The 18157-nt window shown below is 43.5% G+C and overlaps 1 protein-coding gene across 4 annotated transcripts in view; it reads left to right on the plus strand.

Annotated features, from left to right (window-relative positions):
- The window catches only part of A1CF (APOBEC1 complementation factor), a 40809-nt gene that overhangs the window by 9326 nt on the left and 13326 nt on the right, over positions 1 to 18157 (plus strand). For 2 of the 4 annotated variants that reach the window (XM_075423239.1, XM_075423242.1), the window contains 9 exons: positions 588 to 722; positions 919 to 1049; positions 2851 to 3089; positions 6295 to 6459; positions 10931 to 11028; positions 11910 to 12180; positions 13681 to 13889; positions 16104 to 16240; positions 16887 to 17020. In XM_075423239.1, coding sequence (XP_075279354.1) covers positions 588 to 722; positions 919 to 1049; positions 2851 to 3089; positions 6295 to 6459; positions 10931 to 11028; positions 11910 to 12180; positions 13681 to 13889; positions 16104 to 16240; positions 16887 to 17020 — 1519 coding nt within the window. The remainder of the gene's footprint in view (positions 1 to 587; positions 723 to 918; positions 1050 to 2850; positions 3090 to 6294; positions 6460 to 10930; positions 11029 to 11909; positions 12181 to 13680; positions 13890 to 16103; positions 16241 to 16886; positions 17021 to 18157) is intronic. The other 2 variants (XM_075423240.1, XM_075423241.1) reach the window with 2 other exon arrangements.

The raw sequence follows: 18157 nt of genomic DNA on the forward strand, positions 1-18157 counted from the left end.
TGCTTTCAAACATGATCCTTCCAGTATCTTTTCTTTGGACTCTATAGTAGGAAGTTCTCCCTCAATTACTAAAATAAGAGGTATTATCATTGCTAATACATGTTTTGGAAGGGATGAAGAACCACAACAAGTTATAAATTTTGTAAGTGTGATATTACATGGTCCACAACTTACAGTCCACAGAGGTTCACCTCCCATGGCCAAGATGACCTACATTTTGCAAGGAGGTATTTGGCTGTGTCCATCTTGGACATCTGAAGTAGCAAATGAGTTGCAGAGCATGCACTGATGCATGTTCCTTAGCAAAATTCAGCTAGGTACAAACCAGACTCTTCTCCAGTACATCGCTAGCATACTAACTGGGATATCAAAGCCTTTCAGTACAGATATGGCAGTGGGGCAGCCAATGTACACTATGTTCTATCTGATGAGTCTGTAAAGAGTTGCTGCTTGCAGGGAAGGAGGGCCTCTGCCTCCAGCCCACTGGCAATAGAATATGTCTAACATGTCATTCCCTGGGAGGGGGTTGATTACATCCACATTCAAAATCTGCATATAAACCATGCTTTTATTTTTCTCTGTGGCAGGAAAATGGGCAGAGGAAATATGGAGGCCCACCACCTGGCTGGGATGGCCCTCCGCCAGAGAGAGGTTGTGAGATCTTTATTGGGAAACTGCCCCGAGACCTCTTTGAAGATGAACTTATACCACTATGCGAAAAAGTAAGAATTTATGGCGGGCAGCTATTTTGCAGAGGTTACTGATGATCAAAGCTTCATTTTAAGGCTGAATTTGAGATGATTTGGCCCAGACTACCCTTGACTTGGTGGAGCTCTGATGTGATATAGTCAAGGAAAAACTTGTTCTTCTTTGAACACCTCACACCTTGCTGACAACCCTTTTTCTTTCTGTTTGCAGATTGGCAAAATCTATGAAATGAGAATGATGATGGACTTCAATGGAAACAACAGGGGCTATGCCTTTGTGACGTTCTCCAATAAACAGGAGGCAAAGAATGCAATAAAGCAACTCAATAATTATGAAATCAGGTAAGTGTGGCAAACACCTTCACATCAACTCTAAATCATACATACTAATCTATTTTGCTATGTAAGGTATATTTATCCTTGCAGCCCAGAGGAGGGTTCTTTAGACACCTAAGCTTTAAGAGGAAATAATTTCTTGCCTCCCTGTGCAGTCGTTGCTTTATGCCATAGTACAAAGGCTGTGTGTAGGACTCATCAGAGGCAAAATATTTTGCAGGAAATTTCTTCCTTACAAAAAAAAACCCAATCTACCAGAACATTGGAAAAAATATTTTGCTTTGGAAATTAACTTTTGCCTGACTGTTGGTGTTTATTTCATGTTCCCCTCTGGTCTGTTTTTTTTTTGTTTATTTATTACTATCCACAGTCTCTCTCATGAGCTGTACTGCAGATATGTTCTGGGAGACAGAGAGATTGCAAAAAATCATGAAATAGGATGGAAACCAACAGGCAAAACAATGACATTTCCTAATAGATGGGAACAGAAAAAGCCCTCATGTTTGTGACTAAAAACTGGGAACAAAACAGCCAGAAATCAACAACATATGGGCCCGTCAAGAGGTTTTGTTTTGATTTCAACCACATTTAATGTTTTTTTCCAGTTCAAAGTGTGATGAGTAGATGCCTTTGCTTAGAAGCCTTCAAAGATAAAACATTCTGGCGATTTTATGGCTTTCATTTAAAAAAAAAAAAGAAAGGAAAAAGATGAGTTGTGAATTGCTTTACTAGCAACCCTAAGAATGAGCAGGTCAGAAGGCAGATGGGGAGGGCTTGGAAACATGACTTTTATCAGAGGCCAGTGGGTCTTAAAGATCAGACTTCCTCCACCTCTACCTCCTCAGCTTACTTCCCTTGTTCCAAAGACTCTTCTAAAGAAATTTTTAGCTTCTCGAAACCTGCAAGAGGTGCTTGGACCACAACGAGGTGATCAAAGTGCATGTAAGGAAATTTTTACTTTGGAGCCTACACAACAGTTGACATCAGTAAGCCCCCAAATGGTGTCTCCCCAGGACAAGGGATTTCTTTTCCCCAAAACCTCAGTCAAGAGTCCCAGTGTGTCTGGAAAGCTACAAATCACTGGTGTATACTGGTGGCAATACAAAAGTCACTGCTGTCACAACAGGTGGTAGGTACTGTTGCCTGGTAGCAGCCATTTTTGCAAATAGCAAAATGGAGAATCGCAGGAATCAAAAGCAAAATATGGCTTTGATTTCTCTGTGATCTCAAATCCTTCATTTCAACTGTGCTGCCTTACTTCGATGTTAAATTTAACAGTGGCAGCCTTCATGTTAGATCTTGTGTTAAGCAAGACCACCTGAAAGTCCTAAGCAACACATGCCATAGGAACAGGAGGCCTTGTGTTCGACCTTGTGTTTTGCAACAAGAGGGGGGCTTTATTTTAATTTTTCCCTCTGTTTGAGAACTGATCCTGACACCTTATTGTGGCCTTTCAGTACTTAAGGGGGACCATAGGAAAGATGGGGAAAAGCTTTTTAGCTTTAGTTGTGACAGGACAAGGAGTAATGGCTTTAAACTAAGGGAGGGTAGATTTAGACTAGATATAAGGAAGAAATTTTTTACCATGAGGGTGATGAAACACTGGAATGGATTGCCCAGAGAGGCAGTGGAGGCCCCATCCCTGGAAACATTCAAGGTCAGGCTGGATGGGGCTCTGAGCAACCTGACCTAGCTGAAGATGTCCCTGCTCACTGCAGGGGGGTTGGACTAGATGACCTCTAAAGGTCCCTTCCAACCCTAAGCATTCTATGATTCCTGCCAAACCAGCAATGTTGTTTATACACAGGAATGGGCGTCTCCTTGGAGTCTGTGCCAGCGTAGACAACTGCCGCCTATTTGTGGGAGGGATCCCCAAAATGAAGAAGAGGGAGGAAATTTTAGCAGAGATGAAGAAAGTCACAGACGGAGTCGTGGACGTCATTGTCTACCCTAGCGCAGCCGATAAAACCAAAAACCGGGGTTTTGCTTTTGTGGAATATGAAAGCCATCGGGCAGCAGCAATGGCCAGGAGAAAATTGCTCCCAGGTTAGTACAGATGGAGAGGGTGGTAGGGATGGCTTCATCTCAGGGGTCATCTGTGTACAAGTTGCACTGTGGTGAGACTGAAGTCTCCAGAGAACCCACATACCCAAGGAAGCAAAAGCTGCTGGGTTTTCTCATCTCATCTGGTAGAGACACTCAGAGCAAGGAGGGACCCCAAAACACCATGGCTGACTGAGGGAATTGTCCCAGCTCTGGGGTGCAGGGTGGACAATTCACTACAGATCCTGATTTAGCACCATGCTAATTATCCATGATCTTCATTTAGGAGCTTGAATTTATTAAAAATACAGCCAGATGGATTTACCTGTGTATATCCATACAGCTTTGTTGTAGGATATCTATTATCCTGTCGTTATCTTGGGTTATATATAAAACATAGCCTCATTTACAGTGTCTCAGAGAGCATCACTGAGGAAAGCATCCAAGAACATATCCAGCCTTGACAATGTACTAAGGATATTCTTGAAAATGGATATTTTCCATGTGGGAATAAAATTTCAAATGAGGAATTTCCTTAGGATTTAAAAATATAAAATATATGTCTATGCAATTCAGTGCTGGGGGACATTCAAAGACCGTTGCGAAGCAGAGAGCAGTTTTGCAGGTGTTAAATGAAGGTGTCACTTAACATTAAGTGCGTTTGCAGTGATTTCACCAATTTTCTCATGTTCTTATGCTTGGCATCTCCTGCACTGCTTGCTTGAATGCAGCTGACTTGCTGGTGAAAGAATCCAATAAGCCTTCTGTTTTGAGACTTGTTCATAACTCACCAGCCTACTTTCACTTTTTCTATATGACAGTCCATGAAACACCATGAGTTGTTTAAATCCTTTTTTGTTATTGTTAAAAAAGAACATCATGTCAAGCACTGAGTATGTTTAGCTGTTGTGGAATAGCTCACGCTGACAATTTTTCCTTTTATTCTGCATTTTCTGTGTCAGTTTTGCATCTCCCTGGTTGTGGGAGTACATTCAGTTGGTCTGAGCTTCAGCACAACTTTTTCTTGGTTTCTATATCAAGAAAGAAGGAAGGAGCAGGCACAGCCACAGCTGCCAATAGCAGCCTTGAGGGAGCAGAGCACTTGAAATCTGAGCAAAGGCAGCGAGACAGATGGAAATGAGCATGTAGCCCTGAACAGACATGTGCAATGCACTAGTGATTTTCAACTCAGGGACAGCTTGGTAAAAAGTTTGGGGAATTTCAAAGGCCTGAACAGGAGCCAGAATCTTCTGGTGTTGCAAACATACAGGAGGAACTTGAAAAAAGTTTCAAGTCAGAACCGAATGTGTCTCCACATGATGCATTGGATTAATGTGAGATAGAATATCATAATCAATATGCTTCCTTTACTCTGAACCTCACTACTCTTTGAGGGAAATTTGTAGAAGAGATAGAAATGCTTGAAAAGGGAGACGGTTGTTATGAAAACTCTGTCCTGTCTCCCGGTTAAACAAGAGGGTGGAGGAAGACTGGGTTTTAGCAAGAAGCTAATGCAGGCACCAAGCTTAGCTTCTTGCTAAGAGTCAACCAGGTCTTTATTTCCACTAGAGAACAGAAAATGGTGATTCAGAAAGGGGCACGTGGTCTTTCATTTCATCTGGCTGCCACTAACAGCCCTCTCTCTATTTCTGGTTGCTAACAGCTGGAGTCAGAATGGGCAGTGCTGAAAGCTGAATATCAGCCCAACCTCATTCCACAAATCCTAGCTCATTCACAAGCCTTCCTAGCAGGGAGCAGCCCCTTTCTGTTTTGTTTCTTAATTTTCACTTTTGTTGCAAAAAATAAGTCTCCAAATTCTACCCTCGTCCTCTAATTTTCCTCTATTTTGGAGCTCCCATCCCATCTTAGATGGGTTATCCAAGCAGAGACGCAAGATAGGATGCCATTTTTAGATGTCTCTAGAAACGTTTTGCAGGATTGTCATTTTCCCTCTACCGGCATAGACATCCCCAGGTTTCTTCCAGGTTTTAGCATAATTAAGGCCTCAGAGGACCCAATCTTCGTGTCGTAACGATCAGGGAGAAAGAAAGAAAAACTACAGAAAGACCCACTTACTCTTTGGGCAACATTTGCAGAAGAGGCAGGCATTTTATTTCATTATTTGGAAGGAATATCTAGCATTTACCACGCTGCTAAGCCAGAAATGGTCCCTACTGTACATCCAAAGAACTAGCTGCTGGGCTGATTAAAATCGCCAGAGAAAAAGGTGGCCACAGATAGAGCATATGAAATTTGGGGCTCTGGACATTAGTGGGTGGTCCAATTTCATCCACTCCTGATGAGGAAAAGGAGGAAGATCTCCCTGCAAGATGTGCAGAAGGAACAGGGAAGATAAAAAGGAAGAAAAAGGTATCATTGCTGTCTGGAGAAGACAGGACACGAAGAAACCGTCACTACATAGAGGTCCCTCTGCCTTACCTGGTGTCCTGCTGCTCATCATTGTGATTCCCACAGCTTTACGACAAGGCTGTGGCAGGAAGCTTTCATTACATATTAAACATCACTAATTGACTAGTCAATTACCCAACAGATTAGGTGACTCAGTGCAAACAGTTTGGACCTCAGCATGATAACATGGTGACAACATCACTTTTAACAACCTCTTCATTTGCTCTTTTTATTCTCGGCCTCTTAGCAGCTTGATCCAGTGGATACAGAGACCACGGACTTCTCTTCAACACCCTGTTTTATGCCTCGTTACTTTTTTTGTACCTCTTTTCTACTACTTCTGCTGCAACTTCACCCAGCAGGGACCATACGACTTCAAATACTTGCACACAGAGGCATCCTTGCTTTTACTATTTATTTTAATCCATTTGGGACTTCTGAATCCCTTTCCTATTATCTAGGGAATTAAACTTTTGCAGCCAAGTTCATTAGAATATTTCCCTTTAGAGAGCACTCCAGGGAATGCAGATGTTCGTGAATCATGCCATATTTTCACTTCTTTAATTCTGGATGGTGCATTTCTGCAGGCACTTAAGGTACTAGACATGCTGGAAGTGTGACCATCTGCTTTTGGAAAAGAGTTAACAAAGCAGCTGTGCTTTGTGCTAGAAAGGCTTCTTTTGGTCCCATTTGTAGAATTGGCCTATTCTGCTATTCATACGACATATGAAATAGTCTCCAAGCAGAAGTGAAAGGAACCAAACCCTGTCTGACATTGACTACGCCAATTCCTTTAAAGGAAGGATCCAGTTGTGGGGGCACCCTATCGCTGTTGACTGGGCAGAACCAGAAGTGGAGGTGGACGAGGACACTATGTCATCGGTAAAAATTCTCTACGTGAGGAACCTCATGCTCTCAACCACTGAAGAGACCATAGAAAAGGAGTTCAACAGCATCAAACCAGGTAGGGACCCATTGAAATGCTACCTCCTAAATAAGCAGTGTTACTGCAAATGGAAGCGTTTCTTCATTCATAAAATGCCAAGGGAAGAGATAAAAATAACTGGTTTTCCGCTGTAAAATATTCATGTGTAATGCCACAAAAATCGCCAGGAGTCTGAAGGCTCCCACCCAACATGCACATAATGTCATCCCATTAACTGCTGCTTAATTTCCAGCTAAAAACATTGCCAATCTTATTAGGATGATTTGCAACTGGAAGAGATACAAGATGCTGCATGGGGATGCCCATGTTCAAAATCATAAAAATTATTTTTAATTATTTCAGTCTTCCTTAAAAAGAGAGTTGGGTAATCAGCTGGATGATTTCAGCATTCTTCTTCTATGGCAATGGGTGACCATAGAAACAGAGTGATTTAATACAAATGCTTTTTATCTAATCTATCTAAATTCCAAATTCTATCATTTTCATACAAAACCCCATATTATTCTGTAAATTTGTGAATAATCGGTGCTTATCATTTAACACAGAATATGGCAGTATTCCTTCATGATCTGTATGACATGCACTTAGGGTGAGATTTTTCAAAAAGCAAGTAGGTTTGTTGGGAATAAAAATCCTGCTGTCTTTCACAGTAGATTTTACTTCTGAGTTGCTCCAGCTTTAGGAAAATCCACCCAAAACCAACAAAGTAAAAATAACCCATTTCTGCATGTCCAAGCCACACAGTCCATCAGGTATTAGTAACTTATGCTTGGCAACATGAAATTGCCTTTCATCTCATTCCTATTAACTTCCTTCTATTAGTTTTTTAAAATACACTACAGAGCTTAATTCTTCACTAACTTTTCACTTCTGCTCTATACATTACTTTTTTTGTACAAGGCTGCAATGCAAAAGTCTTTATGAGGTTTCTTTATGAGTCTTTTCTGTCCTTTTAATGTTTCTGGCTAATACTTTTAGCCACCATCAAGCTGTCAGAGATCCCTTTTTACGCCTGAACCAAATACATATCATCCAACTCTCTTAACTATTTCCTCCTTTATTTGCTCAATTTTGCTCCTGAACGTTGAACTGCTTACACTTCCCAGAAACACATTTATGCCCATTTAACGCTTCAGTAACAGTCATCTGCTTTGCTCCTAAGAGAAGTTTTCTAGTACAATAACAGAAGATCTGTATCATCTTTAGTTTTCCTTTCATCACTTTATGATTTTACTTCTCATGTTGATAATTCTTTTAAATTTTTTTTAAATGGACAGCTGTATTTATTATGGGTAAAATAAGGAATGCCTTTTTTAAAGCTGTGCCATGCTTTAAAAAAATAAACATCAGAATAGTAAAACCTGAGCAAATGCAGTTTATATTACAGTGAGATTACAATCAAATTAGTCAGCAAGAGTCTGAAATGATTCACTTCCCCACCTTGGTTATCTTGCCTCATTTCAGTACCACTTGTACCAACTGTCCCAAGTTGTAATATAGCACAAGTATCATGCCTTAAACCTGTGCCAAATTCAGTGCCTGGTGACTTCTGTAGACATGTGTATCACTTGTGTCATTGAAAAACCCTGTCTTCCCTCCCTAGAAATTTTGGCAAAACCCCTCATCCCTGGCAAAGTTTCCAGAAGGAAGGTCATGCTCTTTAAATGTACCAAAGGGGACAATATTCCCCCTGTAATGTCACACAGACCGTCTTTCTGTGGAGATGACCCAAGGATGGGTACCACATTGCTCTGCCCCAGCAGAGGCAGAAGCAGGCAAGAGCAAGATTTTTGGCTCGAGCGAGGATCAGCAACACAGAGCACTCTCAAGGAGGCAGAAGGGGGGTTTTCAAAACACAGAGAGCTCATTAAAACCTTGATTTCCAAAAAAGGCATCATCATATAACTCCTGTAACTTCGGGCTTAGAAAATCACCCTCCGATCCCATAAAGACACAAAGTGCTACTTACCGTTCCAGTGTCATTTTGAAGACACGCACACTGCTCAGATTATAGGCTGGGACAGGCTTCATTTAGCCCTCTGGACCTTCTAATGCCTCCCCCTGAACTCCAAAGAAATGCATTTTCTCCCGCAGTAATTTAAGTAAGTGCTTTTTGTGCCTTTATGACATTTTCCTGTGCACCTGTTCAGCTTTAAAAGATAAGAAGCCAACAGAAGAGGCATTCAGCAACCCTTAGCCACATTTCCAAAGGATATGTTTGGGGATGTTATAGTCTTGGTGGCTGGGGCTGGTTGACAATGTGCTTCCCAGCCCAAAGGAGTGGGGAAGATGAAGAAAAGACAAGAAAAGGTAGATATCTAAAACTTGTGACCACAGGGAATAGGACCGGTGTGGTTATTTCGGAGACAAACTTACTAGTGCTGAGTATCTCAGTGCTGAAAAGTTCCCAGCAGCAGAGCAACTGACAAGTGAAAGCTGTAGAGGATGGACATAGAAGAGAAGAAGAAGAAGCCATTTACATTTAAGTTTTTGTGGGCAAGCACAGAGGTGTAGAAAGACTGAGAGTGGAGGTATCAGGGTGGGGGTCTCCAGCTCAACACTGCTCCCAGCAGCTCCAATGCCACAGCTGCAGTGAGATGACTGGGACTGTGTCCAGGCGAATAGGGCCACCTCTGGGATGGGAATCCCTGGCCACCTTGTTGCGTTAAAAGAGGGTAAGGGAGTCTGGTAAGCGGCAAAAGGAGAGCCCTCCTGTTAAGTCTCAAGGTTCAGAGAAGACCCCCTTGCTTTCTAAACTCTCTCTCAAAGGAGAGTCTAAGTGTGGCTAGATCTACTCCTAGTCCCAGACTTGGTCAATGGTTTATATCTAAAGGGTTAAGTGTGTAGCCACTTATCAGATTCAACTTGCCTGTCAGAGCCCTTCCAAGGACTTTCACTGAAACGGTTTCGCTAAGTTGAAACAATAGGTAATTTATTCAAGCGACAGGTATCACAGATTCGGGATTGCCGCTGACAAATGCACTGTCTACAAAAACTGAGCTCAAAGTAATGGTTTAGCACTTTAGTTAACAATGTGTTCCCGGGGATACATCTGACAAAGTCAGAGGCGTGACTCTTACCAAAAAGGCATCCCTTCTTGGGGAGGGAAGAGAGGTTCAGGCTCATCAACCCGCCCGTCAGGTAAAGTTCTCGCTTGGCTCCTCCTCCCAAAGAGAGTTTTCTAGTGCCAATTTTTATATGTTTGCAAATCTCTTTGAGAGGCAGGACTCAGTCAATTATTGCGTATGTATTGGCTCTTGGCATGGAATGTCGTGTTGTCAGAAGTGGGACTCAGCAGTTTGACACGCCTATGGAGCTGGCAACTTAGTATGCACTTCCAGGGCCATCTGTTCTTTATCCGAAGCAATCTCTGGCTGCGCGGCCTCCGCTGCGCTCCACAGATCATTTGATTTACAGTGATGGGCTATCCCCCCTTACTTCTGTTTGATAAGATAAACACGAGTCAATGGCTCGCTTTGTTAACTCTTCGGCTCTTGGCGCTTGAGTCCGAATATGTCTTTTGTCTTGCATTGACAAGTCCAGCAAGGCCATCAATTACACACCTGTGGCCCCATCCCGAGGATGCTCCACCCACACAGGGAAAGGCTGTTTCTTAAGGCCAGCCCCTGTCCACAGACCTGCTGCCCCGTCAATCCCAGCCCTTCCCCATGCTTGGGGCTGCTCTGTCCCGGACGGGACTTCGTGCTTGTTAGAATCATAGAATCATAGAATCATTAAGGTTGGAAACGATCTCCAAGATCATCAAGTCCAACTTTCAACCCATCACCACCATGCCTTCTAAAACATGTCCTGAAGTGCAATATCTACACATTTTTTGAACATCTCCAGGGATGGTGACTCCACCACTTCCCCAGGCAATCTATTCCAAAGCTTCACAGCTCTTTCAGTAAAGAAATTTTTCCTAATATCCAATCTAAACCTCCCCTGACACATCCTGAGGCCATTCTTGCTGAACATCTAGATTCAATAGTTAAGAGAAGAGCCTCCTTGTTTCACAACAGAAGCATCAGTTTTCCTGAAGCTGCCTCCAAGTGGCATGTACTATGCACGTATGAAACCATGGAGATGTTGATCACACGGTGACATTACCTGTAGCTCACCAAATCCTGGGCAGTTTCATGTCCTGCTCAGCCATCTGGGTCTCGGTGGTCTGTAACAAAAGGGAGACACAAGACCGAAGGTAGCATCCAACAGAGCATTTTGGACAGGAGAAAACCACTCCAGTGTAATAGGAACTTCCTGGTGTCTGACCTCAAGTATTTCTAGCTTTCCTTGAAACCTTACAGCCTTTATATTTATTTCCCGTGGTATATAGTTCTTAAGAGGTAAGAACACACTGTCTTCTTGCTCTTTTACCCTTGCTCAGCCTTTGCACTCCAAGGGCCCATAACCCAACACAACTGTTCTTTCAGATCTGTATTTTTCAACTAATACCCATTTCCAACTAATATTCCAATGTTTTCTGCAGGTGCAGTAGAGAGAGTAAAGAAAATTAGAGACTACGCCTTTGTGCACTTTAATAAAAGAGAAGATGCAGTTGAAGCTATGAAAGCCTTGAATGGGAAGGTAAAGCTGCTGCAAATGCTAATTCTTCGGGCTTATATGCAGTACAGTATATGCAACTGAAACAAAGCTGTCTGGTTTATTAGCTGCAAAAACATCCTGAAGGTGTTAGCCCTATTTTCTCTTTGCAGGCTGCTTTTATACTCCTGAACTCCTTTTTCAGCAACCCTGATGTACACAAACTGTATTTTGGTTTCTTGCTCCTTGCATTTCTGCTGTTTGCCCAGCTCAGACTGTAGTTCACCCCTCAGGAGAAAAAAAAAAAAAAAGGCAGAACAAAGCAGAAACAAGGACCAGCAAACGAGGAATTATGGTTCCCTGGGCTCACACTCACATCCTTGTTCCACATCTCCCAACAAAAATACTCATAGGGCAGCATGTGAATGGCCACCTGGGACAAACAGGGTCAACCCAAAACATCTGCTCCCAATTCAGATGCGGATTTGCAAGGAGGTTGCTGTATTTAGTACTTCTTGCACTGCATGTAATTCACAGTGCTGTAATGAAAGAGCTGTTCTCAAAGACGTGTTAACCCCACTCCTACCTTCACTGCTACTGCTATTCTCCATAGGAGCACACCCAATCTTGCTGACATGATACTTTGCAGGGAATCTAAATCTTTTAAAGGCTTCACAACTGTGCTAATTTGGTTAAGGAGCCTCTCTGGCAGAGATCAGGGCTGGGTACTCTAGAAACGTTAAGCCTTCACCCAGCCCATGCCTTATTCCAGCCATCAGAGGGAGACTTTGGCTTTTTTGGGTGGTTTTCTCTATCTTCCAATCCTATTAGCAAACCGAGCAGCGAGACTGCCTCCCTAGGCAGGATAATCCCCATGCACTGTGGAGACTGACACTTGTGTTTCTCCCCACCACCCTGGCGTGAAGGTGCTGGATGGGTCCCCGATCGAGGTGACATTAGCCAAACCTGTTGACAAAGACAGCTACGTCAGATACACCCGGGGCACAGGTGGCAGAAGTACCATGCTGCAAGGAGAATACACCTATGCCTTTGGACACATGTATGACCCTGCTACCGCCTACCTGGGCGCCCCGGTTTTCTACGCACCCCAAGCCTATGCAGCTATCCCCAACCTCCACTTCCCCGCCACCAAGGGGCTCAGCAACAGGAGCATCTTCCGGCCCCCATCCATCCGAGGTAACTCCCCTCATGCCAATACTCAGCTCTAGCAAAGCAACTCCTCACGGGCTTGGGTGGCTGCTCCCTAGACTTGTGATGAGGGTGTTGGCTTTGCCCTGGATGCTGGACCCTTCTCAGAGAGGGACAGAAAACATAGTTTTTAGGCTCTGTCCTTCCCAAAGGCATAGCAATCTTCCAGCAGAATAAGCAGTGCATGAAAAAAAATAGCCATTTTCCAGGAGCAAGCTTGAAACAGCTTCCAGGTTGCCTGACATCCAGCATAAATAAATCATTAATTCTCCTGGGTTTGCCCCATCAGGAAAGACTAAATAAAACAATTTTCCTTCACCCCTCTTCACAGCCAGCTCCCTCAACCAGCCACCAGCAGAGCTCTCCACTGTGTTTCCTCTTTGGTTTAAAGGTCACAGGGAAAGTTTTACCAGTCCTGGTGTTTTCTGACCCAAAACAACAACATTTCCCAAAGAGGTCACATTGCCCTCATGCAGGGCAGGGAGCCAGCACTGAAATCAAGCAAGCCATTAATTGTGTGTTTTGGGAGATGGACTCTTTTTTGAGGGTGATCATTAACCTAATAATAAGCAGCCTATGAAAACGCAGTATTTCTGAAAGCTGCTGAGGCTCTGCCTTTGATCCTTGGTGACTGCACCTGGGACCAAATCAAATCCTCACCATAGGGTACCTCCCTATTAAATATCTTTGCAGGCATCATTTGGTAAGTGCAGAAGTAAGCTTAAGGGCCAGCAAAAAAATAAATAAATCTGCCCATTTGCCCTTCCTTCCAAAGATGACGCCTGTGGCAGTCAGCTTGTGTCCCCAAGCCTGTGGCCAGCTCCCACAGCAGGTTGGGACCCTGCGTGGCACACCAGTAGGGCTGGTAAGGATCATGCTGGCCAATATTTCTCCCCTTCCTAAGGAAGAGTATGGGAATTTCCCTCATTGCCCCACATATTTTTGCACACACAGGTGAGATTACTTCCCATGAAGGCTGCATTAGGAGAAGTATAGACATGATAACCCACCAGCCCTCTCTTTGCCTTGCCTCCCCAGACTCCCAAGTAGGGCTCCTTGAACAAAAATGGAGGAGTAATGGGGGAGGCAAGGGTTCTGGTTCACGTAAGCAAGGGAGTGTATAAACTCTGAATTCGTCAAGTAGGTGAAATTACACTAGTTGGTAGCAAGTGATGCCAGCTGTCCCCTTTCCGCCTTTTAACTAAAAATCCAGTTAGAAAGGTGTCATGAAAACAGAACTGACCAGAGAAGATGGAACCTGGATTAGAGAGAAGCAGGGCTTCCCCAAAAGTAACTCTCCCAAGCAAATAAGCCCAAAAAGAAAGGGTGTCAATACTGAGCCTGGGTTCCCCTCGCAACAGGCTACTGGGGGCTCCTGCCCATCTTCTTCCCAAACCTGGCAAGTGGCACTAACTTTTCAATTTCAGCAAGAATCAGGGTAATTTTTCCGGTGATTTGATTCAGTTTAATGCCTTCTTACATTCCTAGAAATTTACATGAATGTACCTGTAGGGGCTGCGGGAGTTAGAGGACTGGGAGGTCGTGGCTACCTGGCGTACACGGGCCTGGGGCGCGGATACCAGCTCAAAGGAGAAAAGAGGGGAGAGGATAAACTCTACGACCTCTTGCCAGGAATGGAGCTCACACCAATGAACCACATCACGCTAAAGCCCCAAGGGATCAAACTCGCTCCTCAGGTACGTGCACAAAGAAGAGAGTCAATATCCCAGACAGAGGTTGTCTTCACCCACAATGCACTGGGGACTGATAACTAAATCCATTCTTGCATCTCAAAAGACATTAAAAAAAATAAAATACCACTAGTTGCACCTTGCAACATCCACCCACCCTGCTTGAGAACAGCCTCCGCTCTCCCTCAGAGGAGAGTTTTCATAAACACCCATGGGTGCAAGATGAAATCCAGCTATGGCTGTTGCTCTGTAAAAGAACTGAGGGTAAAGAAATTCTCACTCAAAATGCATTTGATAAACAGGATGCATCGTCTGGGGCTTCACAAGGGAACAAACGCACAAATATAGAAAAATAATGTACATCTTAAAACCATTTATGGGGAAAGAGGTGTTGCTGGCCTGCACAACCCAGCCCAGCACAGAAACTCTGGTTGCTCAAGGAGGCTTTTGATGTGCCTGTGTATGCAGGACTGGGATCCAGATGGATGGATGAGGGCTGAGGACAACAAACCCAGAACAAATTCCCTCACCTTCTGGGGGTCTAGCTCTTATGGCAACTCCTTTCCCTATACATCATCCAAAGCAACAGGAGAAAGTGACTTCACTTGAATTTTGAAGCATGTCTTTGCCAATTAACACTTCAATTGCCACAGCATCCAGTTTGCCAAAGTCTATTAAAACATCCTTTTCTCCCCCAGAAAACTGGAAAGTGGGTTTACCCCTGCCCCTGCAAGATTTCATAGTCCGTTTACTCTATTTTATCAGCATATACGAGGGGTGAAATAGTCTGAGTGGTGCTGCACTGGCTTAGAGCAGTGAAATTCATTTTTTCCTCTTCCCATCCATACCAAACCCCAACTGTGTATATTTCAAATAGTGCAGTAACAGCACTGGACACTTGCAACACCAGTTTTTTGGGGCACATCTTCCCAGAAGCTGAGCTTCCTAACCTTCACACTACTACTATTTCACAACAGCAGGTCTTAAACAGCTGCAGTTTGCTTCACAACAGCCTTGTTAATATGAAAGCCTCATTAATGGATGTCTTTCCCACTGCCTAGCTGGGATGCCCAGTGTTAACAAGTAGATTTGCCTTATTGAGGATTTAAATGTTGATATAACATTATAAAACTAACGTCCATATAAAGGCATTGGGACAGCAGGAAACAAGTGTTGCCATAGTCAAGAAATCTAATGAACTAGTTTATTTACTCTACAAAGTGCTAAATTTCAGTTGGAGTTACAATTACAAAAGTAAAAACATTACTGACATTTAAATTTTACATTTATGTTTTAAAGAATATTAAGTATAAATTTTAAGTAGGGTAGAGCACAGAAAGACGCAGGTTGGAGGCACCGGGTATCTCCGGTCCGACCCAGCTGGCAGTATGGCCAACACCACAAAGGCCCAAGACCTGACATCTTCTCAGCTGGGTGTCAGGTCTGATGGAGTTACTTGAAAAAAACAGGTAGTCCGAGCATCGCTCACAGGGAGGCACGGGAACACCATGCTGTGTTCAAATCTGTTTCGGACAGCACATACCCAGTGGGTTAAAAAAAAAGAAATACGAAGCCAAAGCAAGAACATTTCCAAACAGTGATTCCCAATTACCATGGAAGTGCTGTGCTGAGACCAGGGGCAACACAGTTCAGCATTTCTCTTTCAAACTAGAAGGAGAAATGGCCTATTGAAGCTTGTATAATTAATTGGATGGAAAAACAGCCTTTTCTTTTTTGCTGTTTTTTTTTTTTAAAGAAGACTGTTTGGACTTTTCATGCACTGTAACCCACTAAGTTAGGGAGGCAGCAAAGCAGTGAAGATGAATACAACCCTAGCGCTTTAGCACTGTCAAAAGAAGTGCGTAGATAGAGTTTCTGGAGAGAATTTGAAGACAACCACACCAATAAAAGGATAAAAGAGCTAATCAGCAAAAAGAAAAAGACTTCCAATATAATGAGATAATAATTAACTTCAAGAACTAAATGGATTTTTAAAGTATAAAACATTTAGATGAATCTTTTACCTCAAGGTAAACTATGCTACCCGGTCTCACTTTTTTTTTTGTTTATTTTTTTTTGGTAAGCCTAGAGGAAGCCACCACAACATCCCTTAAGACCCTTTGGAGGGATGGAAGCTCACCAGTGCAGGGGCTGGAGCTGGGTGAGAAGACTACTGTGCAGCAATTAACCCAAGCAAAACTCCTTTTTTTTCCTTACTAGATCTTAGAAGAAATCTGCCAGAAAAACAACTGGGGACAGCCTGTTTACCAGCTCCACTCTGCAATTGGCCAAGACCAAAGACAGCTCTTCCTATACAAAATCACCATTCCTGCCCTTGCCAGCCAGAACCCCACCATGTACGTAACCATTTGGAGTTATATGGGGTTTAGGATTTTTTTTCAATGGCATTTTATCTAGAATCTCTCCTCAAAATACACTTGCACAGGTCTCTATTTCCTTTTTTATATATGTATATAGGGAGAAATACATCCATAGACTGAAATAGACTGATAGGGATAGTTGCCACGTTTGGTGCTCTCTCTCTGGTGGTGCAAAAATTACAGAAAGCCAGAAATAACCAGGCAAAAGAGTGCTTTTTAGTGCAAAAATAAAACGTACAATAGCTCTGGTTGGAGAAAGAAAAAGCAAGCAGCTTGAAGGAACATGCTGATAATTCAGCTCCTAATATGATCTTAAACATGTCTGACCTAAATATTTATTGCTGTGTATTTTAAAGAAAAACCCAGACCGAAGCAGGCATTCTTTTGGACTGAAAATGCACAACATGCTCTGAAATGATGGTGTGCCCAAAATGAGACCCAGGGCCAATAAACTCAGCAAAGAAACCGGACTACTACGAGGAGAACATTTTTATTAATGCATCAGCACAGTAAAATAATGTTTCCATTTGATAGGTGGGATGATGCCATCTATGAGTGGATCAAAACACCTTGTAGGAGTTGTAGAGAAAACAAAAAAGCTAACACTTTACTGTGTTCACAGACATCCCTTCACACCACCCAAGCTCAGTGCCTATATTGATGAAGCCAAAACTTATGCGGCAGAATACACCCTTCAAACGCTTGGGATTCCCACTGAGGGAGCAGAGGTGCCTCCTGCAGCACCAGCTTTTCCAGGTATGGGAACGTCTGTACATCAAAGGTCTCCTGGAATATTACTTTTGCTGCTTGCTCCCTTGCAGATGTCAAGAATGAACCCGGTTTTGGCCACCGAGGACAGACCTGGTTGTACTCCCCCCCATGCCTTTAGCTTGGCTTAAGTAACTTACGTGTATGACCTCTTTATTGCCTGTGTATTAATTTATCTTACACCAGGATTAGACAAATTACGGTGTATATACCACAGAGAAACTCAGGCTGGAGGCACTGGGTTGGGAGTCTCTGGTCTGACCCTACTCCAGCAGGGTCAACGCCGCAGATGCAGCAGGTTTCTTGGGGCCATGTCCGGGTGAGTTGGTGCAGTCTCCAAGGACGGCGATCCCTCACTGCTCTAGACTCTCTCCCAGGGACACACCTCCCCTCCACTCCTTCCAGTTTGTGGATGCCTCCCTTCAACTGGGAGCCCCAGACAGGAGACAAAGCCCAGATGTGGCATTCCCAGTGCCACACCTGGGATGAATCCCCTCCCTGGACCTGCTTGCTTGCAGTCTGACCAATGCCACCCAGGATGGCGTAGATCTTCCTCACTGCAAAGGCACACAGTTCATTGCCTCATGGTCCATCCACCCTCCCGCAGCACATCCTTGAACCAACACTTTTGATTTCATCTGCCAAAGAAATGATGCAACTACGAAAGTCAGGATCTGATCCCAGCTCTCAGATACTCACTGGAAGGGGTTTTTTTCCAGTTTGGAAATTCATAACAGCTTTTGCAACTGCCAAAACCTTGGGAAGTCATAGAAAACACAGGCTAGGAGCAGGAATCCAGCTCGCAGCCATTACATTTACTGTGCTCTCCAGCATGACAGTTAGTCTGATGTAGTGGGAGCAATGTATGCCAAACTGCACATGAGGAATGCATTAGTCAGTACTACTGAGTTGCATGGAGTGTCTCAAGGATGGATTTAAAAAAAAAAAAAATCTATCCGGCTTCCTGCCACAGGAGTCCGCAAAAGCCACAGAAAAATCAATTTGTCTGGGTTTGTGCAGGCTTCCGCAGCATGGAAACCAAATGGGCTCTTTATTGAATCCAGTCCTCACTTACTTCTTAATTTTAATCTCTCCTTTTTCTTTCATCCACCCTTATTTATTTGT

The sequence above is a fragment of the Opisthocomus hoazin genome, chromosome 6 (genome assembly GCF_030867145.1).
Source record: "Opisthocomus hoazin isolate bOpiHoa1 chromosome 6, bOpiHoa1.hap1, whole genome shotgun sequence".
Classification (NCBI taxonomy): Eukaryota; Metazoa; Chordata; class Aves; order Opisthocomiformes; family Opisthocomidae; genus Opisthocomus; species Opisthocomus hoazin.